We start from the raw sequence: 25,136 nt of genomic DNA on the forward strand, positions 1-25,136 counted from the left end.
CATATCTCCTTAAGACGTATGCCATCTGGGCTAGGTGCCTTATTTACTTTATTTTATCAAGCCGCCTATGCACTTCTTCCTCAGTTAGCCTATTGTTCGTTAATATAGAGGTTTTGGCTTCCTCCTGCAGCACTATTATTGCAATTGAATCTTCCCTGGTAAATACAGAGGCAAAGAATGTGTTTAATACCTCTGCTTTTCCCTTATCTCCAATAATCTGCCTTCCCATCTCACACTGAAAGGGTCCTATATTTTCTTTTCTAATTTTAGTTTTGTTATTAAGGTGCTTAAATAACTTTTTAGGATTGATCTTACTTTCTATTGCAATCTTTTTTTCATTATCTATTTTTGCTAATTTGATACAGAACAGTAAGTGTGCCTCTTTAACAATGGTTTAAAGACTGCCCATTTATCTTCCACATTTTTCCCTGCAAAATAGAATCCCTATATATTTCTTGCAGATTAGTCCTCAGTTTATTAACATCTGCCTTTCTAAAGTTTAAAGTCTTTGTCGAACCCAATTAATGTTGTTTTTGATAATTTATTTCAAATGTGACCATGTTATGATCACTGTTACCCAAATGTTCCCGGACTTGAATATTTGTTATTACTTCTACATTGTTTCAAATTATCAGTAATTTCTATGATATCATACTGCTCCCTTGTAGCTATTAATTCAAGATCACCCATTTTATCTGTCAGACTTCTTGCATTAGCAAGCATGCATTTAAGTTTTTTTTTTCATTCTGTACTATTATCTTATCTGCTCCTTCCTTTCTACTCCAATTGGATTTAGTATTTAGAAGTTTTCTAGTATTATCTATATTTAATATGGGTGTCTCGCTGCTTGCCAAACTCCTACTTGCCCCCATTCTACCTACACAACCCCTTGCTATTTCCCCATCCCTATCTGTTCTATGTATTTCGTTTTGTGTTTCTTGTCCCTCCCCCCTCCATCCTAGTTCTTTCCAACATACTTTAGACAATGGGAAAAAAATTACTAGGTACACAAAAAACAGTGTGTACTGTACTGTACATAAGTCGAGATAACGTACTGTTAGTTAAATATAAAACTATCCATAATTAGTTCGTTTAAATTTGTTTGCTGGCTTTGAATCAGCATTGAATGTTATTAACTGTATAGGGCTGTCAGCTACAATATAGTTCTATTACAAACCACACACAATCCTACCCCAACCCTGTTGACAGAACAATAGGAGCAGCTCCTCAGAGAAGAAGAGTGATTATAATAAAGTGAAGGGATTACTTACTGCAATCACCCTCTACAAATTAAACGTTCATCTCAAAGATGTACTTTCAAAACTACTGCACAGTACATGTGCAGCCAGTGCAGTTACTGTACATTTATAACAGTACACACTATTTAAATTAATGTTTTATACATATAACTGTATAATTAAACCAAGCAGGCCAGTAGTGAAAAAACTGTACAGTACAATCCGTAAAAATCTACTGTAGTTTGTAATACATAGTGTAATTGCACAGGCTAGTGAGTGCTCCAATTGCTATAATTGTAGCAACAAATGCACAACGACAGAAAGTATGGTGAAAGTGTTCAGAAGGGAACCCGTGCTGTATATAAAAAGTCTGGTGCCCCTGCACCACTGTGCAGATTATACAGCGTATAATGGCGGACGCTGTTAACAAACTGCACTAAGGCGCAATAGAGTTTACACCCAATACCACCTGGTGACAATAATGATGTATAGCATACATGATCTGGATTGCGCTTTGTGACGCGACACATGCATCACTTAAATGTCTTCTAAAATAGCGCAGGGACCCATGCCTGGCTCGCTTTCACGCAGTAACTGGTGCAATAACGTCTCCAACATCTGTATATCCTGGGTACAATATAGATAACTGAATAGGCTTGTTTGCCACTCGGAGTAGGTGGAGAAAAAAACAGCTGAACCAGAGGGGTGCAAGCCCATTTTTGTAGCTCTTCAGAGATTATTGAATAGCATGTGAATACCTAATTTGGCAAACATTACTCATTTACATTCTAATGACTATATTAGCAAATGTCTTGAAACAGCTTTAGCTTCCCCTTCATGCTTTATTTATAGGGGTAAAGGGATCTTCACAGGATCTTAGCAAATATTTGGAGAAAAACACAGCAAAGCCTACTTTGCAGACTTTTAAATAGATGCCATAGCCTTAAACCAATAATAATCCCTCCAAAAATGACCCATAACATTTCTTGGAAAAAAAATGGATTCTCAAATTATTGCCATCCCATAGATATCATTTTCATGCCAATTGGGGGGGTGGGGTGCTTTCTAAGTGACCCTGGGTATGGGGAGCACTGCCCGTCTCCCTGGGAACTCAACTCTGTCCCCTCCCCAGTCACCGCATTATAATATTTGTATTAGATTGCATAACAGTTGTACCTTCCAAAACCTGTCAGTTGCCTATACGGTTTGATTTTTCTTTTTAACATTATCATATTTGTTACTTACAGCTGTGGAAATGCCCCAGAAGCTGAGGTTTTAATCTCTGCACAAGAATACTTGTCTGGGAAGATAATATAGCTGCCTAGGTCTGCCTTGCTGAGGTGACCAATGAAAGTTGCAATATAGGGCCATATTTAAGGAGTATTTTGCAATTAGGTACATGTTGGCGCTGGAGGACACATTGTAGAGCCCATTTAAGTCAAAGGGCTGCAAGGTGTCTTGCAGCAACAGATGATGTCTAATGCCAGAGGACTGCTTAGTAAATATGAGCCATAAACTCAATTATTAGGCATGCTTTATAATAATCTACAATATTGCAAGTAACAGCGGGTCCCCAGGCCTGTGAGTACCAGAGTTCAGTTCCAGGAGACCCTTTGGATCAGATAATATATTAGAAAAAAAATGGGGAGTTCTAATTAATTATTGCAGTGCTGGGGCCTCCGACACACCTTTCTGGCTTTGTGACCATGTCATTCCTTTTGTGGTAATCATGGTGATGATCTGCCCCCAATAACGTTATTCGTACGATGTTTAGTGCTCCCAGAGAGCTAGGGGCTCGGTCTCCTCTATAAACATTGATAACACTCAGGGGTTAAGCCAGTGGCCTAGCAGCAAAGCAAGGTAATATGCTTCTCACCCCCTGGAAAAGAGGCAAGCAACACCTTGAAACATAGCAGCACTCCATCGGTTAAACTCACAAGATTAGAATATCCTTGCAAGGAAAAAACTGAACCTGTGTTAAAAAATAACCCAGTATAAGCACTTTAAGTTTCAAGAGCATCCAGGCGGCACAATGTCTCTGGCCCCCAGGGCCCTACGTCTGGTCGGTGAGTGACAGCAGGAACAGTAGTGTATTTTATACTCCCAGTAATTAATGCAACGACATGGCATTTTGCAAACTGGAAGAGACCTCCTTAACTGTCAGTGGAACGCAGAATAATGTCTGTGTCGCCAAACGTGGTGACATCATCGCTTGCGTTGTGTTGCACATGAATATATCCGAAACACAAAAATCTTCTAAAACAGTCAGACTGAGTGAGTGAGTGCTGCTTTCCATCATTTTTGTGTGTCAGATTTTGTGTGTGGTCACACGCTTTTTGCGGGCACGCATCTGATATTGTCCAATGACTGGGTTTTTTTTTTTGCCTGGTAAGCAGCTTGTTGTTTTTTTCTGCTAGTTTCTTACAACAAATATGAAAAATAATAAAAATGTTGATTTATTCCTTGCAGACGAATTGTATGATGACGTAGAATCAATTGCAGACCAAATGAAACCTAGATTGTGTGAGCCCAGGTAAAGTATATTTAAAATATTTCAATAAGAAGTTTATAAATACAGTACTTCCACATTCTGAGAATAGTAATTTAGGTTTGCAGTCATCTTTATAAAGTAAAGAGAACTGAACTGACTACAAAAGGTATTTTTGCTTAAATAGTTTTAATCAACAGACAGAACAAAAAGGCAAAAACAATCAATGGGAAAATGTATCAATATTTCAATATTTTACATTTGGTACAATTCTGCAGAAAAAAAATTAAATGCGTCAATTAAATCATTTATCAAAGTTTCCTACTGTAGCTGCAAAACAAGGGGAACTCTCAAGAAAATCCCATTGGTTTTAATGGTAATAGGTTTCCTTAATAAACCAGATGCAGTTTATTTGCCCCAAATTTGCCGCTGGGAGACTTAATAAATAACCAAAGTGAATAAAATAAAAATTCCCAATGCAAGCAAAAGGATTTTTTCATTTTTTTGCATGAAAATTGCACCAAAGAAACATTAATAGATGACTAACAAAATTCATGGGGTGCTCTCAAGAGAGGAAAGAACACAAATACCTACTAAAAAAAACATATTCAATATAAAAGGAAGCAAAGTAAAGCAGATTTAAGAATATATGAGCTTCCATTCACGGGAATAAAAGTGAATGCATTGTTAACTGTGTGTTAATGCACCTCTCACTATGTTGAAAAGGGGCTGTAGGTGGAAATGTATCCAAGTATCCTGGTGCAAAAAATTGCATTGACGTTCATTCACTTGGATGGAATCTGATACATTCTTAATTTTGCTTCAGGGGTGCGCAAATGTTTTTTAGCTTGTTCCATTGGGAGTGTCCGTAGAAGGAGTTGGGAAGGAGTTACATGGTAAACAGATTGTAATGAGATGTATCACAGTCTCTGGCTCTTTGTGCCATGTTTTTTTGTTTTTTATCCACATCTGAAGTGTAGCAAGTCTATCACACAACATCAAATGAAGGAAACTGTTCTTACATATGCTGTAGCTCTGCTCCCAAAAAATGGAGTGGCGCATTAAAGCACACTTTTCAGTACATTGATACATAAACCTCATAGGGGCATACTCTTCACAGGTATGTCCCTGATCTGCAACAAGTCGTGTTTTAAAAGAATTACCCACTGGCCTGTAGTATTGATATTTTGGTATGTTTGAATATCAAAAGGTGTTTTTTTTTAACTGTGTGATGCTAATTGACCAACTGGAACAAGCTGATTTATTGGGGAGGGTCATGTGACTGCTTTAGCTGTATAAAACCAATACCCCCCCTTGCATTGGCATTATATAGTGAGGCATTTTTAAAGTGAGCTTTTTAAGTGACAATATATAGTTAGACTATAGTTTGACTAGAGGTGACTGGGGACTTCATCTTTCTACTAACTCTTCTACTCAAGGCAACAAACGGTGAGCATATATGACCACATTATGATCCCACGCTTGTTTGCCTGCACAATTTAAGCCCCCACCCCTTTACAACTTATTTCACTACAGCCTCTCCCAACACTGACTACACACAACTACCTCCTGCACTACTACTAACTCAGTCCACTGCATAGACCAAAGCATTGCTATTCAGAAAAACATTTGACAAGGTAAAGGCCCACCCCTGCTGTCTAGTCTGCACACACTTGGCTCAAAACAGCTCCATGCAGCATTACCTAGCTCTGGCATAATGAACTTGCTTTTTATCTCCACTTTGTTCTTTCTCGTGGCCTCATTGAAATGTTACTCTCTCTATCCACTACAAACTCCCCCCTCCTGGGCCACGCCCAACATCACCATACACCCTGGATTACTCAAAAGCCTTGCACTATCTACTGAATGTTGGTGGAGAACCCTGAAAACCAGCACACCAACCACCGCACACTCAAATGGCAAACATCATAAAGTAACAACTTGCAAACAACTACTCAAATTTCTACTCATACTATTACTCTCGTTAGCAGGTGATATTGAACCTAACCCAGGCCCTCCCATTACAACTCTGTCCCATAACCCTGAGAATACCCCCTTCAAATTCCAAAAAATCTGTCGCCCATATAAATATCCGGAGTCTGCTACCCAAACTGGATGAACTAAGAGCATGGTGCCTTATGAATAAACCAAAAGCCATTGTTCTTACAGAAACATAGCTAACCCCTAAAACCCCTGATGCACATATTGCCATTCAGGGATACTCCATTTCTAGAAGAGATATGTCAAAGAGAGGAGGAAGGGTGTTATTTTATATTGCAGACACTTTACAATTTACACTGTTAAATTGCCCCCCAAGCCCATCCTCTTTTGAAATCCTAGTTGGCAGAATATTCCTCCCTTTTTCTAAGCCCATCTTGCTTGCTGGCATCTACCGCCCCCCTAAAGCCCCATCTACCATCCCTGACTGATATCACCCAGTTTCTTGGTTCCATTTCCTTTCTGAATGAGAAGAGTGAGCTGATAGTTCTTGGGGATTTTAACTTCAATTGGCTTGACCCTAAAAACAACAAAATCCAGATACAAATCAAATCGCTTAACCTATCGCAACTCATTCCCCAACCCACACGGACAAACCAGAAATCGCACAACCATTCCTTGCTTGACTGGATTCTCTCCTCAAATCCAATCCTCTGGCATCCTTCCTGACATTTTCAGTGACCATGCAATAGTGTACTGTGTAAGGAAAATTAAACCGCCCTAAAGTTCTAAGCCTCACTAGAACATTTAGAAACCTTAACCCACAACAGTTTGTGGACGACCTTACCAACTGCCCTTGGCACAAAACCGATTTAATTCCCGATACTGATTCTGTGCTATTTCCAATCAGAGTTCTTAAAACTCTGCGATACCCATGCTCAACTATGCAGAATAAGGGTACGGGGTGCCCACCTTATATGGGTTACACCTGACCTTATAGCACTCTACCAGTTCAGGGATGCCTTGTGGAAAAGCTCCAAAGTAACTGGCACTGCCAAGGATCTCAATCACTACAGATGCCTGCGGAACATGTGCACAAGGCAAACAAGGCATGCAAAAGCACAATATTACTCTGACAATCTCCTCCAGAATACATCAAACCCAGCTAACTTCTGGAAGGTTATAAACAACATATTCCAGCCTTCTAACCATCAACAGCCAAGTAATATTACTAAGGGGTATATTACTCTGACAAACCCCACCGACATTGCAAATGCATTCAATGATTACTTTGTGTGGTGTGCTACTAACTTATTAGCGAAACGCAACCCAAACCACAAACCTGAATCTCATCCTGGGAGTACCCATATAGCCCCACCACCTCCCAACACTGCCCACAATTTTTAATTTGGCCCAGTATCCGAAGAGGAGATTACACAAGCGCTCCTCAAATTAAAACTAAGCAGCCAATGTGGACCTGACTTGCTACAATCTAGGTTCCTAAGACTTGGTGCCCCAGCAATTGCCAAACCAATTGCTTCCATAGTCAACTCTATCCTGTCTGCAGGCCATATCCCTAAGACCTGGAAAACTGCCAGAGTTGTCCCAATCTTCAAAAGTGGGGACAAAAACGCTGTCTCAAACTACAGGCCAATCTCTCTTCTCCCAATCCTATCCAAAGTCATGGAAAAATGTGTCCACTCCCAATTAAGCGATTACTATAACAAGACAAATTTCCCTAGCCAATTCCAATCTGGATTTCGCCCCAAACACTCTACCGTAACTATCCTGCTAAAAGTTTGCAATGAAATCCAGTGTGGAATGGAACGGGGTCAACTCACTGGTGCAATATTCCTAGATTTTGCAAAGGCTTTTGGGGAAGCATGCTTTAAACTGGTTTCAGTCCTACCTATCAGGTAGATCCCAACATGTGTCCATCTCGGGCTCTAAATCCAACCCCCTGGATATTACCTGTGGTGTCCCGCAAGGCTCTGTTCTGAGGCCCCTACTCTTCTCAGTGTTCATCAGTGATCTTCCCACAGCTTCTAAGGAAGCCTCAATACACATGTATGTAGATGACACAATCCTATATGCACACAGCCATAGTCTCTCTGACCTTGAACACATACTTCAGTCTGACTTTTTGAAACTCGAAAACTGGATTTCCCAAAACAAACTGTTTTTAAACACTGACAAGACTGTAACAATGGTATTTGGGACCAAGACTAAATTTTTAAAGCTTCCAGTGACTGAGCTCCAGATCAGAACCAACGCTAACACCACCCTAACTCCTAGACTAGTTTTAAATACGTGGGCATATGGTTTGACTCCCACTTAACATTCGGAATGCACATTGATACCCTGACCAAAACCTATGCCAAACTAGGTGTACTTTACAGGAACAAAGCCTTTTCTAAGCCTGCTGGTCAGACAGCGTATTGCACAGCAGATGCTAATGCCAATTATCGACTATGGAGACATAGTATATGGCTCGGCACCCCAAACCCACCTTGGCAAACTTGACACCCTCTACAATTCAATTTGTCATTTCGTTCTCCAATGCAACTACAACACACATTACTGCGAAATGCTGAAAGAAGTAGATTGGTCATCACTGGAGTCTAGGTGCAAAGTTCACCTTTCCTGTCTTGCCTTCAAATACTTTCTGGGCAAGCTACCCCCCTTTCTGAACAAGCTCCTCACCCCTACCACATGCAGCACCTTTCACCTGAGATCTGACTCCAAAAGGCTGTTCATGGTCCCAAGGCTCAACAAAGTATCCGTCCGCTCCTCCTTCTCTTACCGTGCACCCCAAAACTGGAACAACCTACCGGAGACTCTCACATCCACCACCAGTTTAAGTTCTTTCAAAACTAAGGCTGTCTCACATTTTAATCTGGTCTGTAACTGATTAAGCCTATAATATACATCTTCTCTAACTGTGCATGCAATGTATTGTATATAATGTATACCCTGTTCATTTATGTAACTGTATTTGTAACCATGTATTATTTGTCATATTAACTATGCCCAGGACATACTTGAAAATGAGAGGTAACTCTCAATGTATTACTTCCTGGTAAAACATTTTATAAATAAATATAGGAGTTTTGTTTGAATATTATCTTACTGTTTTGCTCCAATCTTGCAACGAGGAAACTTTTTTACATACTGTTAAGTCTCCTGGCAAAGTTTATATAAATATAAAGATGCGGTCCAAAAGTGAGAAAGTATAGTGACTCTTGTTGTCTGCTTGCTGCTTCTTGTGGGAGGGAAACCCTGAGTCTCTTCAAATAAGTACCTGTATATTGTGATAAAAGCACATAGGAGAACAGCAGCATCAGAAAATAGCCAAACTTTAATAATAAATAAAAACTTAACTAGATTATAAAGCAATAGTAAATGCACTCAGAGAGTGTGTCTAAAAAATGCTCATCTGCATGAATAGTTCAGTCAACAGTGAGGCTCCCCGGGCTCTTTAAGTCCTCCACAGGCAGGTGGGTTTAAGGAAGTCCAAGCCTCCACTTGTAATGATGGAAGTTCTGCCTGTTAGTGTTCTGCTCCTGGGATGTCCCTCTGTGCTGTGTTGGGGGTCCCTCGCCTTCCGGTGCTGGCTTCCCACCACTTCACTTGGTGTGCCGTTTCGTGTCTGAGGCGGAGTCTGATGACATCACTGTGTTTCCCAGCCTGCATGTGTGTCTGTGTGAGAGGATAGCACTGCACAGCGGTTCCTCTCAGATCCTCTCTCCCTTTGTCTGCAGCTTGTACACTCTACGTGTTTCATAGCGCTATTTATGTAATTGCTTTTTTTTAATTCTAGGGGGGGGGTTGTAAAAGGAGTGGTGATATGGAGTGATCAACCAGAGGCCATACTAATAAATGAATATAATAATAATGAGTGAGTGCAAACTGTGAACCGAAAGTGACTCAGTAAAGTGATGATAACACTGGGCAGTGTGCATGGAAGAAAATTCACTTAAATGCACATCACATGGAGTGTAAAGTATAACTTTTAATTAGTTTTTACATAAAACATATATTACCGAATGTGATTATAACAGTAATTAAAAAAAATCAATCAACCAGTGAAGCGATAAGCCCAAAAGTCCCTATTTATAAACACTCTGACATAGTCAAATGCTTGCCAGATGTGGGAAATATATGGCTTTATTCAGCAATGAAGGCAAAAAGCCATCAGTACTGGAAGCAGAACACAGTAACACACCTTGCTAATGACGTTGATTAAAAACTAACTAAAGAGCAGATAGGTGGTACAAATTTTAGTTATAGTGAGGTGTGGCTGATAAAGATATTACACCATAGCACCCTTCTTCCCCCATAAGGGAGAGGTACAACAGGAGCTGTGTGTTGCCCAAACATATAAAAAGGTATATGTGAAGTATACAAAAATGTACTAATAACATAAAATACCAAACAACAAATAAATGTAAATATATCAGGCAAAAATATAACAAGCTAAAGGGGAGTTGGCTAATATGATATATACAATCATAGCTGACAAGCTGAAATAAGCCTGCCTTAAACCATCTGGCTACACGCGAGCATTAGCTACACCAGTGATAGACAGTAGAAGCCCATCACGAGGAATCACTAAATAAAGCTCAATGACGCTCCTGTAATTAATATCTAGATGATGTAGTATAATAAAATATAAGTAACTTACTCAGATAAGCCTGAACAGATGCAGCACTGATAACTAACACAGCTCCATAATGGAGGCTAATGACGTCATTACGTGCCCTACGCACGTTTCCCTCCAGAAGCAAAGCTATTTAAAGGTTTTTGGATTGCCATAAAAACACGATTCATAGCGCGCATGCGTAAGGAGGTAGACTCCTTTCTGAGCGCATAGCGCAAGTACGCATTCATGATCTGTAAAAAATTTCTATATGGGGCGGAGGAGTGGGGAGTGTTGTGGGAAATGGTGCCTCTATCCACTGATATGTAGAATGTGAACCCCCCTGCCCAAGATTCCTCCTAATATACCCATTCCATTTTCTGTCAGAACCCCTACCTATCTTGTGCGCAACCCCTACTAGCCAATCACTGCCCTATCTGCTAAGCATTCCTCCAGCAACATCTGACCCAGCTGTTACTAACCTTCAGAACTGCCCAGAGACATCATTAACCAAGTGACAACAGACACCACATTACCCAACAGAACACAGGGGGGCAAGGGGACTCCCTGCACCGCATGTAGGCCCTGTCTTAGGTGCCCAGAGTTTACAGAGCTCAATAAACAACATAATATGAATTTTAGCTTGCAAGTAATGTTTCCAACAGATTTTTTAATTCACATAATTTTAACTGTGTTTTTTATTATTTGTGTTTACTTTTAAAGTCCCGTGACTGAAACAAATGTATTAATTACCAACTGGAGAAATGAGATGAACTTGAAAAAAATTGAAAAACAAGAGAAGGAATTTAGGAAGAAATTCCAGGTAAGCCTAACCTAATCACCAGTAAATATATCTTATTTTAGAATAGCAAGAACATGACTTATTCCTGTAGCAATTTTCCCCCCTGCTTTGTTGCGGAACATTAAGGGGTACATTTTATATGTAATCCTCCCTGCCCGGCTCCTTGGGAGTGTACATCAATAACGGTGTTAGTGCTACGCAGGATACATTACCTTGTTCAGGGTGCAAGCCCCATGCAGGCTGGGCGTTGATGCATTTAAGCAGCAGTTTTATTATCTTGTAGGCACATTCTGACATTTAATATACAGAGGTCACCCTGCATGTACTACCAATAAAGTGTCTTTGGCCTATGCTGTTTGCACAGCTTCCCTAGCTGCCCCCATCTCAGCCCGCTAGGAAGGTGTTGCGGCTTTATATGAACCAATCAGCCTATATAATCCTTCTGTTCTATTGCGCTGATAGTGCTCTATTTCCAAGGGTCATCCGGTGAGCCTAGTACTACCTCCTCATTTTAGGGCAGCCTGGCATCATGTGACCTTCTGTGTGAGAGCCAGTGAGGGACATGCCAGTGGGGTGAGTCCAACTATGCTTAGGGGCTGCTGCTTGGTAGGCTCACTCTGGGCATAGTCTGTTTTGCGGGATATCTTGGGAGTAATGCCAGACCATCTTGATGGGACTCTAGGTAAACAGGGTACTGCTCCTAACTGAAAACAATAAAGGGATAGGAAACCTATCCTATAAATAGGGGCTTGCATAACTACTCACATTGAGATCCCTCCTGAGATCTGCCTTCCACAAGCTTTCCTCCTCTATTTATAGGCTAGCATGACGTCACTGTATCCAGGCAGAAAGGGGTGTGGCATATCTTCTGCTGAATCACCCCAACACCATTTGAAACAGAATGCGTGGGCCACGGAAAAGGGAAATATCAAACTAGACTTGTGAACATAATCTGTCACTTGCTTTTTATTTCTCTTTACGATCCTCACTTCTTACTCTTTTTAGCATTTTGTCAAAGGGTATCCCTTTTTGGATGGATAAAGTATTCTGTAGTACAAACACACTGTGACTACATAGCTCAGAATGAGCTGAATCACATGAATTTAAAAAATCTGTACAAATAAACAAAATTCAGTATATTAAGTAATTTCTTTCTATTTTACAGTTTGCGGGAAGAATTAAAGTGTTAACGAGAATGATGGTTGATCCCAATGCCATTGTGCAGAAAGCTGGATGGAAAGATCTTCCATACACACGGGGGGAAATTCTAGACGTGATTCAGCTAACGAACCAGGAAAAAATATTATGCCGCAACAGTGAAGGAAACTGTAAGTATTAAAAAGGCGCTTCAAGGCAGGTTAACCCCTTTTTATCCCTTTCACTGCCAGAGGGGCCTGCAAACCATTACAGTGAAAGGACTAACATGTCACCTTAACATGTTTAAAGTGCACGTGTACAATATACTGCAGAAACTTTGCAAAATTAAATTCTCAGAATTTGGAGTGATAAAGATATCTGTATTTTCTTCTCAAAAGCCTGTAAGTGATCATCTGGAAACTGCAATGTCCAGTATGACGACACTTGAGAATCAATCAACCCTCCCCTCCTCCCATGGGCTGCGGCCCCGCTCTCGCTGAGCGCGTGGCGCTTGGAGCGGTTACATGCATATATATATATATATATATATATATATATATATATAGATAACAGCAGGCACTTCAAAGGCTCCAAAGAAATAGGTGCTTGTTCAACAAAAATAACAGGATCTAGGTGTCCCACCAAGGAGACAAAAAACAGCACTCAAGGTATATTGCAAAAGTGTATTTGAAAAAAAAAAAAAAAAAAAGCAGGCACATATAAATCCAACGTTTCGGTCCTGTATAGGACCTTCCTCAGGGGCGTGCTGGACAACACTGCCCAAGGAAAACATATATACCCATCACCCACCTGTGTGCATAATCAAGAACCAGCTGATTGTAATTAAAAACGGGAGTACTGTAGGCGCATGGGAGCCCTGTCATCACTGTGCAGCAGCCCAGCCTCACCACTCCTCTGTTTACACTTAGCTATCAATGCCAGACACACCGCACATGTGCGCCTGCGGGTGGAGCCAGTGAGCACACCAGTCATTCTAAGGCATCCCCCGTTGCCATGGCGACGCAACTAAAGCGTCTGTAACCATGGGAGTGTAGGCAGAAGCAGACTGCAATAGGGAGCAGGGGCACTGAGCCGTGCGAACATGATGACGTCACATCACCAGCAGCAACAGGTCCTGTAACCAAAATGAAAGTGCAGTATTAAAAACACATGAAGAGGTGAAAATATATACTCCAGATGCACAATATTAATAAAAATCACTATCAATAGTGCAACAACAATAAATATACTAATATCACTCTAACATGCTACCAAGAGAAATGAATAGTGAATGCAGATTTGGTTGTAAGAGTTGAAAAAGCAGACATAAAGGAAAGGAAGGAACAGGAAGGGGTAGTGGAGGAAAATAGGGAAAAGGGAAAGGGGGATGGGAGGGAAAGGGGGGAGGGGAAAGGGGAAGACGGAGGGAGGGAAAGGAAGGGGAAGGGGGGGGGAAAGAGGGAAGGAAGGGAAGGAGGGAGGGGAAGGGGCACTAAGGAGCAAAAATGGGGTCACATAATAAGGCAGAAATAAGCCTAAGGATGAATACAGAAACGGATAATTCTAACTACACAGAGGTGACAGATGGCAGTGGGATCCCCAACTTTAACTCATAAATGTATCTCCCTAAAGTGATACTACTGTTGCTACAAAAAGCAACCCAGTTTAAAATCCTCATTAAGTCCTCTGGGTGCCATAGTATCAAGTTCATAGTTGAGCCTTGTTTCCAATTGCAGTAATAATTTTCCTCTGTCACCACCACGAATGGACGTGTGCGCTTGCATAATAGGCATGCACCTCAGCGTTGCAAGGCTATGCTTAAAGTTTTTAAAGTGCCTCGCAACTGGTTGCAATTTATGGTCCTCCAATCCAGTGTTGTCGGCCAATGCCTTCCTATACTTTCATTTTGGTTACAGGACCTGTTGCTGCTGGTGATGTGACGTCATCATGTTCGCACGGCTCAGTGCCCCTGCTCCCTATTGCAGTCTGCTTCTGCCTACACTCCCATGGTTACAGACGCTTTAGTTGCGTCGCCATGGCAACGGGGGATGCCTTAGAATGACTGGTGTGCTCACTGGCTCCACCCGCAGGCGCACATGTGCGGTGTGTCTGGCATTGATAGCTAAGTGTAAACAGAGGAGTGGTGAGGCTGGGCTGCTGCACAGTGATGACAGGGCTCCCATGCGCCTACAGTACTCCTGTTTTTAATTACAATCAGCTGGTTCTTGATTATGCACACAGGTGGGTGATGGGTATATATGTTTTCCTTGGGCAGTGTTCTCCAGCACGCCCCTGAGGAAGGTCCTATACAGGACCGAAACGTTGGATTTATATGTGCCTGCTTTTTTTGCAATATACCTTGAGTGCTGTTTTTTGTCTCCTTGGTGGGACACCTAGTTTCATATATATACATATATTCATATATATACAGATCTTTCATTGAAGTTCCAGGAAAAAGGCTATGATATGGTGGTTGTCAATAAATCATTATCAGATGCCAGTTTACTGGATCGTGCATCCTTGTTGGAGAAATCCAAAAGAAAAACAATATTAAAAAATAAGGCTATATCTAAAGGTTCTGTACCTAAGTTTATTACACAGTTTAATCAGTCTGCCAAACAAATTAAAAAAGTAATAAATGACCATTGGAACATTTTGGTCAGCGATCCAGAAATTGGTCATCTTTTGCCAAAACATGCTCCTGTGATCTTCAGGAAAGCAAGGAGTATTAAAACAATAATTGCTCCAAGCAAATTAAAAACATCAAAGTCAATAAATATCTCAAGAGTGGATGGTTCTGTTCCCATTAGGGTAAAGGGAAACTTTGGATGTGGGAGAAGCAGATGCTTAACGTGCAAACATTTGATAAAAACCAATAAATTTAAGTCTTATTCGAATGGGACATCACATGATATAGCAGAATATATCAACTGCCTTAGTGAATTTGTCATCTATCTTATATCATGTGAGTGCGGTCTACAATATGTAGGCCGCACATCAAGAGCCCTAAGCACGAGGTTTTTAGAGCATCGAAGAAACATAATCAATGGGTGTCAAACACATAACCTCTCCCGCCATTATTGTAATGAACATTCAAAAGATCCTAGGTCCTTACGAGTCATGGGCATTGAGTTTATTCCCCCTACATTTATGGGTGGTGATCGTTTCAAGAGATTGTGTATGAGGGAGACCTATTGGATGTATATTTTGGATACTTTACACCCAAGGGGACATAATGACCATATAGACATTAGCACTATAGTGTGATCACTCATGGTGGGTGATCCTTCGGAGGTCTGGTTTGAGTGCTTTCCAGCACTCCCTCTGAACTATGGTGACGTGTCAGGTCTTTAAATATTTCTTCCCGCACAAACTTTTTGAAGCGATTGTATAAATAACACTATTATAGGTATATATTCCTAAAATGCATCATATTGTGGATGTGTCTGTTGGAGTCCTGAACAGGTCTCATTCTATTACATTTAGTTTTGCATTATATACACAGCAATATAAGTAGTGTCAGCTTTATTCTTCAATCTATTTTATTTTTATTCCTTTATTTACATTTAATTTTTTATTTTTTATTTTTTATATATTATATAATATATTTTATATCATATATCAATCCCATATTACAATACTTATATATACACACATTCTCATATATTTTTATCACATTCATTTCATCACTTTATTTCATTAATTCATTACACTATCACACCATCATATACACATTCACTAGAGTAATTCTTATTTACACCTTATTAGCACACAGCCAGATCACATATATTCTTTAATTATCACACTAGCACTGCAGTTTTTTCTGAGGATTCTTCTGTCCTTGTACAACAACTACCTTTGCTCCACCTCTGACTCCAATTGTAATCTATCACTGATGGATCATCAACAGGTATTATATGATACCCTAAAACCTGGTTTGAATAATTCGTGTAGCAAATTGTTTGCTTACCATAGATAAAAGGGGTTAATTGGGTGGGTAGTTTCAGTGTTTTCAGTGTCATCAATACTCTCCAATTCTTGAGATTTTTTAATTAAATTTTGGTTCATATTGCTAATCATGTTTTGTTAAAAATATTAGCAATAGATAATGGTTGATTTATTCTAGATAGTAAATAACTTGCTATTTTAATTTTCAAACATACATTTGTTTAGTATCACATGTTGTTCTAATAAATCAATTAATTTTCTCTAATTACTGTTCAAATAGGTACATCCATTATAACATAATTATATTACATTTATATCTTCTTTCGATACCATATGAGTTCTAAAATTCTCCAGAAATACAGTGCGGTCCTCATAACTTGTCCTTTGTGTAGCACTAGTCATTGAATCATTGGACTAGTTCAAAGTGTGTCATTAATGTTTTAATTGTTTTATTATTTTTAATTATATATGCAAATGAACCTTTGCTATAAATACTGTGGGGATACAACCAATGGGTATCCCCTGAAGAAGTCATCATAGATGACGAAACGCGTAGGGCGTGGCTAAAGCAGAGGAGGCACTATTCCCACTGAGAGCACTATTGCGGATTGAGAGGAACGCAGATTGTGAGAGGCTCAGCGAAACAGAACAGTGGATACATCTCTGGCTCCCTTGGTGGTGCAGCAGCTAGTAGCAGGCAAGCGAGGGCTCGGTTTCCTGGAGGGACTTCCGTTTTGCGGGACACCAGACCGGGTGAACGTCACTTCCAGTAGAAGGAGACCGCGCACGAGAGGACACCATTGCTGGCTCGAACGCTACCACTGGCATATGAGGGCCTATCTCATAACTGCATTTTAAAACCGTTATACTTGTGAGTGGGCATTTGTCTGTTTTTAATGTTCCATAAAATCATTGTTATACTTTAATGCACTAGGTGTGCGCCTGTTTTTTTCTCTTTTCTTTCATATATATATCTATATCTATATCTATATCTATATATCTATATATATATGGCACTGAGTGCTCATTTGCATGTCATTTCCCAGAATCCCTTGCTGCAGTGGAAGCGCTGTATGCTGGGTGACAATGGGGAAAGACAGGGTTACAGACCTGTCTAAGACATGCAAATGAACATACAGTAATATTTACAGTTGCTTTATGCTTTACTGTGGAGGGTTTTTGTCACTTTTTTTACCCACCATAACCTTAATGACAGTGGTGATTACCTAGTCTAGTCTCAAACCTGCTAGCCATTAAGACCAACCTCACACTGATGATACCCATCAAGGTTGAAACATGTATGTGAGTGGGTCTAATGGCTTTGCATCTCATCCCAGCCTCTGTCTAAAAGCTGTGTTTAAAACAGCATGCATTGGCTTGAGGATTGGCTTGTGTAATACGAGCTTGAGACAAAAGGTGGCACTGAGTGCTCATTTGCATGTCATTTCCCAGAATCCCTTGCTGCAGTGGAAGCGCTGTATGCTGGGTGACAATGGGGAAAGACAGGGTTGCAGACCTGTCTAAGACATGCAAATGAACATACAGTAATATTTACAGTTGCTTTATGCTTTACTGTGGAGGGTTTTTGTCACTTTTTTTACCCACCATAACCTTAATGACAGTGGTGATTACCTAGTCTAGTCTCAAACCTGCTAGCAATTAAGACCAACCTCACACTGATGATACCCATCAAGGTTGAAACATGTATGTGAGTGGGTCTAATGGCTTTGCATCTCATCCCAGCCTCTGTCTAAAAGCTGTGTTTAAAACAGCATGCATTGGCTTGAGGATTGGCTTGTGTAATACGAGCATGAGACAAAAGGTGGCACTGAGTGCTCATTTGCATGTCATTTTCCAGAATCCCTTGCTGCAGTGGAAGCGCTGTATGCTGGGTGACAATGGGGAAAGACAGGGTTGCAGACCTGTCTAAGACATGCAAATGAACATACAGTAATATTTACAGTTGCTATATATATATATATATATATATATATATATATATATATATATATATATATATATATATATATATATATATATATATATAAAACACACGATGGGAGAGACAAAGACAGTCCCCTGAGCTAGCACTCTAGATATACTACAAAAGTATGCTTGAGAGAGTTTGACAAAAAAGACCCGAATGCGCCTTCAGGGCAAAAAAATGAACAAGAGTTTATTAAAGCAGCAAGACACACTAACTTAAAAACATGAACAAACAAATGGCAGCTGAAAAAATGAAGGCAGTGAAATTACAAAAATAAATGCTGATAATTGAACCAAAAAGCTATGATGCGTCTAACTTATAAAAATAATAATGTAATGAAGCAATCAAAAGCCAAATTGGGACAAAAATAATTTAACCAAAAAAGAAATTCTATCTGGTTGAACCCTATTGCTATAATGAGCAAAAATGTACTAAAGGCATGTAGAAAAGTATGAAATCAATAATACTATGTGCAAAAACATGAACATAGATAAAAATATACCTTAAAGCCAAGGGAAAAACACAGGGAAGAGAAAAGAAAAAAATATTTAAACCAACCCTGATCAGCAAATACAATGATGAATACAAAAATCCTGCAGCATAGAGAAATAGAGTAACCATGGTCATAGCATATGAATAGATGGAGACAAAGTTAAGTACTGTTGCACAAAACATATGCTAGAAAAAGTTGCAAATATGCTAATTGACAGGAACCACGATAGACAGTATCACCAGACAGCAGAGGGGATTATACTCAGCTGTCACCAAATTGCACATGGGTACAGTCCTCTGTGGTAGAGTTATCTCTGTCTTTGCAAAATTCAAATAAAGTCCATAGTTACTGTGCTGCAGGGGTCACGCCAGAGAGATCACATAATGCTGCCAAACGAATACACTCTACGCGTTTCGGCCGTCGGTGGCCTTCATCCCGGAGTGATGGATTAAAAGTAGAGGCAAGCTAGTCTATATAGGAAATCAGTTAAGTATACAGAGTTACTCCCACATCTCTAGACCAATAGCATAGGCAGTATTCAATAGATGACATCATCAACACTATTGCAGACTCTTAGCTAATCAAGGGCAATCCCCCTGGGGCATTTGACCTTCCAGCTGTTAAGCTCTACTGGCTGCACATGCGCAGTAATAATGTACATACCCATTGGACCTGCTTATTCAAAAATAAACATCATAAAAAGCAGTATACATAATGTCAAGATCATGAGTTACATTAGACATCCATCCCACTTGCAATAGTAAGTCTAAAACCTTATTTGCGACCTCCTCGGCACTCATTGAGGTATCGTGATGATTGATCTCAAAACCACCCGCGCAGGGTATGCCGGTCCTTGTCGTCTCCAAGCTTCTAATGCTTAGTTGCAGCCTCCTCAGATCACGTTAGGGTATCATGATGATTGATGTTGAAAAACACGGGCGCAAGGTATGCCGGTCCTTGTAGTCTGCAAGCAATGAGTGATGGTATTGAGGACTGAATGTGGTGTGTCAGAGTCTTTAGTGACGGGCGCAAGTGATGCCGGTCAATGTAGTTGCTTCATTGATCATGCGCAGGAGATGTACTGTCTCCCGATCTGTAACCACCTCCCACTTGACAGGCCATGACTGACGTCATCTTTGGATGTATACAGCGAGTCTGATGTTATAGTAAAGCGGTGATGGTAATAATGAAACATGTGCGAAAAGAGACAAGAGTGTTAGGTATACACATTAGAGTACTAAAAATTCAGTATAATACAGAGCAAATGTAAATTTAAAAGGAACTACTCATTTAAAATAATAAATAGTAAAACAGAGAATAGCAGAGAGACAGAAACAAGAAAAAGTGGGTAAGTAGCCAATGATGCTGCAATGATGTTGCAAATCCCACTGCTACTCTAAAAGAAGGGCACTCACTTAAATAGAGTAAGAGGCAGAGCATATCAAAAAGTGGGGAAGGGTAAGGAGAGGGAAATGCAAGGAAAGGACAGCGGGAGGTAGAGGAAAGAAAAAAAAAAGGGGGGGAAGAGACGAAAAGGGGGAAAGGGGGAAAAAGGAGGGGAAAGGGGGAGAGAAAGAAAGAGGAGGAGAAAACCCCCAAAGAGACACTACAAAAACATAGCGAACCCAAGGGAATCATTCATTCCCCTAGGTTGCATGGTATTGAGGAGAACGATCCAGCGACATTCCTTTTTAAGTAAAGCTTTTTCTAGATCCCCGCCTCGAATGCCCAAAGATATTTTATCAAAAGCGAAGGCCGACATGCAAGTACTGTCTGATGCATGACACTGAAAAAAGTGTCTGGCTACAGATGTAATTTTCTTACAGGCATCCAAATCCCGCTGTGCTGATCGAATGTTCCTTGTATGTTCAAGGATCCTGAACCGAAGTTCGCGGGTGGTCATGCCAACATATTTAAATTGGCAGGGGCAGGTTAAACAGTAGATAACACCCTTAGACTTACAATTAAGGGTGTATCCAATGTTATAGATTTTTGTCTGATCACTATTTGAAAATTTGTCAGTCTGCAGCATGTATTTGCAGACTGAACAGTTGTTACATTTAGAAAAGCCTGTTTTTCTAATAGTGAGGAATGTTTCGCTGGTGTGGGGAATATAATGTCTGTGTACAAAACGGTCTTTTAAATTAGGAGACCGTCGACCCGTTAAGTTGACCCTATCGCCTACTGCAGCCCTAAGTTCCCCATCAGTGCAAAGGATAGGCCAATGTTTCTGTAAGATAGATTTGAGGTCTCCCCACCTGTCATTATAGGTACCAATAAAACGTGTTATAGAATCATTATCCTTCTTTTTAGGTTGTAGTAGCGTCTCACATTTATTACTCTTACTATGTTGATACCCTTGATGAATGCATTTACAACTGTAGCCTCTGGAGGCGAACCTGTCGCGCATTTCAACAGCACGAGATTCGAAACATTCCTCTGTTGAACAATTACGTTTCAACCTAAGAAACTCACTTTGAGGAATGCCCCGAATCTGATGCTGCTGGTGGAAGCTGGAGGCATGCAGGATGGAATTTGTTGAAGTAGACTTCCTGAAGATGTCCGTAGCTATATTACCACCCCCATCGACAGAGATCTTGAGATCCAAGAAATCAACCGATGTGGTGCTTGATTTGCAGGTAAGTCTAATATTAAGTTTATTGTGGTTGAGCACATCAACGAAGCTCCTAAACTCTGTAGCAGATCCCTGCCAGAGAATAAGAATGTCGTCGATGTATCTCAACCACAACAAAACATGTGAGGTCAAATGAAGATTATCCTCACAGAACACTACCTCCTTCTCCCACCATCCCAAAAATAAATTCGCATATGACGGTGCACAGGTTGCCCCCATCGCTGTCCCTCTGGTCTGTAAATAAAATCTGCTCTTAAAAACAAAAAAATTATGATGTAAAATAAAAGACAAGAGTTGCAAAAGAAAATCAATGAGGTTAGGACTAAATTGTGACATTTTCAGAAAAAATTCCGCAGCACACAGGCCATCCTTATGACTTATTGATGTATATAGAGCTTCCACGTCACATGTGGCCAAGATCGTATTGGCATCAACTGTGACACCGTCCAGTCGGGAAAGAGCATCCATAGTGTCACGAAGATATGACGGCAATGCTTCAACTGCTGGGCGCAAAAAAGGGTCCAAAAATTTGCTGATGGGCTCACAAAGGCTGCCAATACCGGCCACAATGGGTCTCCCCGTGGGTTGATTGCGTTCTTATGTATCTTGGGTAACAGGTAGAACGTTGCAATTACAGGATGTTTTGTAATCAGACTATCCCTGTTTTTAGTAGTAATTGTACCCAAGGCGCACGCTTCACTGAGAATGGTATCAAGTTCAATCTTAAACTTGTCAGTGGGGTCAGCTGTAAGTTCTGTATAACACGTTGTGTCTCTAAGTTGCTTAAAAGCTTCCCCTTTGTACTGGGATTTGGGCCACAACACCACATTACCTCCCTTATCCACTGGTTTGAACTCGACCGTTGTCATTCTGCCGAGTTCCTTCACAGCTAGCCATTCACGAGAGGTAAGGTTTTTAGCCCCTGGTCTTTCAGGTAGTTTCATGATGTCATTTGCCACCAGGGATACAAATACCTCGATCTGTGGACAGGTCTGAAATGGTGGACAAAATGTGGATTTAGGCCGAAATTGTGAGAGGACCCTAGACTCACTTAGGACAGGCTCTGTATCCGTTGTGAATTCACTTTCCATGTCACAGATAAGTTGACGTTCCATCATATTCCAACCTTCCACATCTTCTTGTTGTGTTGCACTCATTTTAGATTTCGAATAGAATTTTTTCAACAAAAGTTTGCGGCAGAACAAGTGTAAGTCCTTTATCCACTCAAACTTGTCAAGAGTGGAAGTAGGAGCAAATGACAAGCCCCTTTTGAGGATGTTGGTCTGGTCTACAGTCAAAATGACGTCTGACAAGTTTACCTTGTCAGTTCTTCTGAAACGGCTGTTTGCGTCACTTCTTTTTCCCTCTGTAGCCATAGCGTTGCCTGTCGCGCAGTCTTCTTAGGTCCCCTCCTTGTTCTCCCCTTGCGTTGTTGTTTTGGCCACCTCTGCCTAAAAAAGGTGCTCTGTCACCAAAGCCAACACTTTGTTGGGCATCTACGTCCGAGGATTCGGCTTCAGAAGACGTAAAGCCTGGAGAGACATCAGTTACATCAGTTTTGGGCACATTCTTTTTGCCATATCTTTTACCCTTCTGCCAGCGGTACACATTATTAGTTTTGTAGACAGCTGAGTCACGCAAAAATTTAGTTTTCTTGATTGTTGTAATGTCCTCCTCAAATTTTGCCAATTCTAGCTCAATTTTAGAGATTAATTCAGTTGTATCAACCTCCATGTCTTTTAGTATTAGCTCCGTTTCGTCTGCAATGTCCTTCAAGACACTCTCGTCATGTGCAATTAGGATATGCATCAGTTGAAATGAACAGGTGCTAAGTGTAGTCTCCCATTGTTCCTTAAGTTTGATGTCATTAAATTGAAATGCTGGGAACGTCTGTAATCTCAGACCCCTTGGTATAAGTTTATTAAAAACATACTTTTCCAAGGCCGTCTTATTCCACCATACCCGAAGTTTTTTCTGGGTAAGTAATCTAAGTGTATGTAGATTATCCTTATCTTTACCGGTGGAAACTAATACTTCTGGTAAAATATCTTCTTCAGAAATAGAGAAGATTTCATTAGCGCTAGCTAAACGCCTCTGGTCATTGCTGCTACTATTCATTCTTAAAACCGTCAGGAGCACCCACGTCTTAAAGCCAAACTCAGAAAATAAAAAAACACAAGTGGAGCTAACACACCAGAAGCTAAGGGAAGCCAATACAAATCAAACACACAAAAAAGTATGTTGCTCAACACTGTATATAAGTAGTTTAAGTCAGACCCCAAAATAGATACTGCCTAATAGGGTACACAAAAAATATATACATTATATACAAAAAATATATATATATTTTTTTTCTTTCCTCTACCTCCCCCTGTCCTTTCCTTGCATTTCCCTCTCCTTACCCTTCCCCACTTTTTGATATGCTCTGCCTCTTACTCTATTTAAGTGAGTGCCCTTCTTTTAGAGTAGCAGTGGGATTTGCAACATCATTGCAGCATCATTGGCTACTTACCCACTTTTTCTTGTTTCTGTCTCTCTGCTATTCTCTGTTTTACTATTTATTATTTTAAATGAGTAGTTCCTTTCACATTTACATTTGCTCTGTATTATACTGAATTTTTAGTACTGTTATGTGTATACCTAACACTCTTGTCTCTTTTCGCACATGTTTCATTATTACCATCACCGCATTACTATAACATCAGACTCGCTGTATACATCCAAAGATGACGTCAGTCATGGCCTGTCAAGTGGGAGGTGGTTACAGATCGGGAGACAGTACATCTCCTGCGCATGATCAATGAAGCAACTACATTGACCGGCATCACTTGCGCCCGTCACTAAAGACTCTGACACACCACATTCAGTCCTCGATACCATCACTCATTGCTTGCAGACTACAAGGACCGGCATACCTTGCGCCCGTGTTTTTCAACATCAATCATCACGATACCCTAACGTGATCTGAGGAGGCTGCAACTAAGCATTAGAAGCTTGGAGACGACAAGGACCGGCATACCCTGCGCGGGTGGTTTTGAGATCAATCATCACGATACCTTAATGAGTGCCGAGGAGGTCGCAAATAAGGTTTTAGACTTACTATTGCAAGTGGGATGGATGTATAATGTAACTCATGATCTTGACATTATGTATACTGCTTTTTATGATGTTTATTTTTGAATAAGCAGGTCCAATGGGTATGTACATTATTACTGCGCATGTGCAGCCAGTAGAGCTTAACAGCTGGAAGGTCAAATGCCCCAGGGGGATTGCCCTTGATTAGCTAAGAGTCTGCAATAGTGTTGATGATGTCATCTATTGAATACTGCCTATGCTATTGGTCTTGAGATGTGGGAGTAACTCTGTATACTTAACTGATTTCCTATATAGACTAGCTTGCCTCTACTTTTAATCCATCACTCCGGGATGAAGGCCACCGACGGCCGAAACGCGTAGAGTGTATTCGTTTGGCAGCATTATGTGATCTCTCTGGCGTGACCCCTGCAGCACAGTAACTATGGACTTTATTTGAATTTTTCAAAGACAGAGATAACTCTACCACAGAGGACTGTACCCATGTGCAATTTGGTGACAGCTGAGTATAATCCCCTCTGCTGTCTGGTGATACTGTCTATCGTGGTTCCTGTCAATTAGCATATTTGCAACTTTTTCTAGCATATGTTTTGTGCAACAGTACTTAACTTTGTCTCCATCTATTCATATGCTATGACCATGGTTACTCTATTTCTCTATGCTGCAGGATTTTTGTATTCATCATTGTATTTGCTGATCAGGGTTGGTTTAAATATTTTTTTCTTTTCTCTTCCCTGT

The 25,136-nt window shown here is 40.4% G+C and overlaps 1 protein-coding gene across 4 annotated transcripts in view; it reads left to right on the forward strand.

The window, feature by feature from the left end:
- LOC142501619 (FYN-binding protein 1-like) overlaps positions 1-25,136 on the forward strand; it is a 114,888-nt gene that overhangs the window by 63,623 nt on the left and 26,129 nt on the right. For all 4 annotated transcript variants that reach the window (XR_012803528.1, XM_075611735.1, XM_075611736.1 and 1 more), the window contains 3 exons: positions 3,708-3,771; positions 11,027-11,126; positions 12,271-12,433. Coding sequence is in view for 3 of the 4 variants with exons in the window: in XM_075611735.1 (XP_075467850.1) it covers positions 3,708-3,771; positions 11,027-11,126; positions 12,271-12,433 (327 nt within the window). In the remaining variant the exon portion in view is untranslated. The remainder of the gene's footprint in view (positions 1-3,707; positions 3,772-11,026; positions 11,127-12,270; positions 12,434-25,136) is intronic.

The sequence above is a fragment of the Ascaphus truei genome, chromosome 8 (genome assembly GCF_040206685.1).
Source record: "Ascaphus truei isolate aAscTru1 chromosome 8, aAscTru1.hap1, whole genome shotgun sequence".
In the NCBI taxonomy this organism is placed as follows: domain Eukaryota; kingdom Metazoa; phylum Chordata; class Amphibia; order Anura; family Ascaphidae; genus Ascaphus; species Ascaphus truei.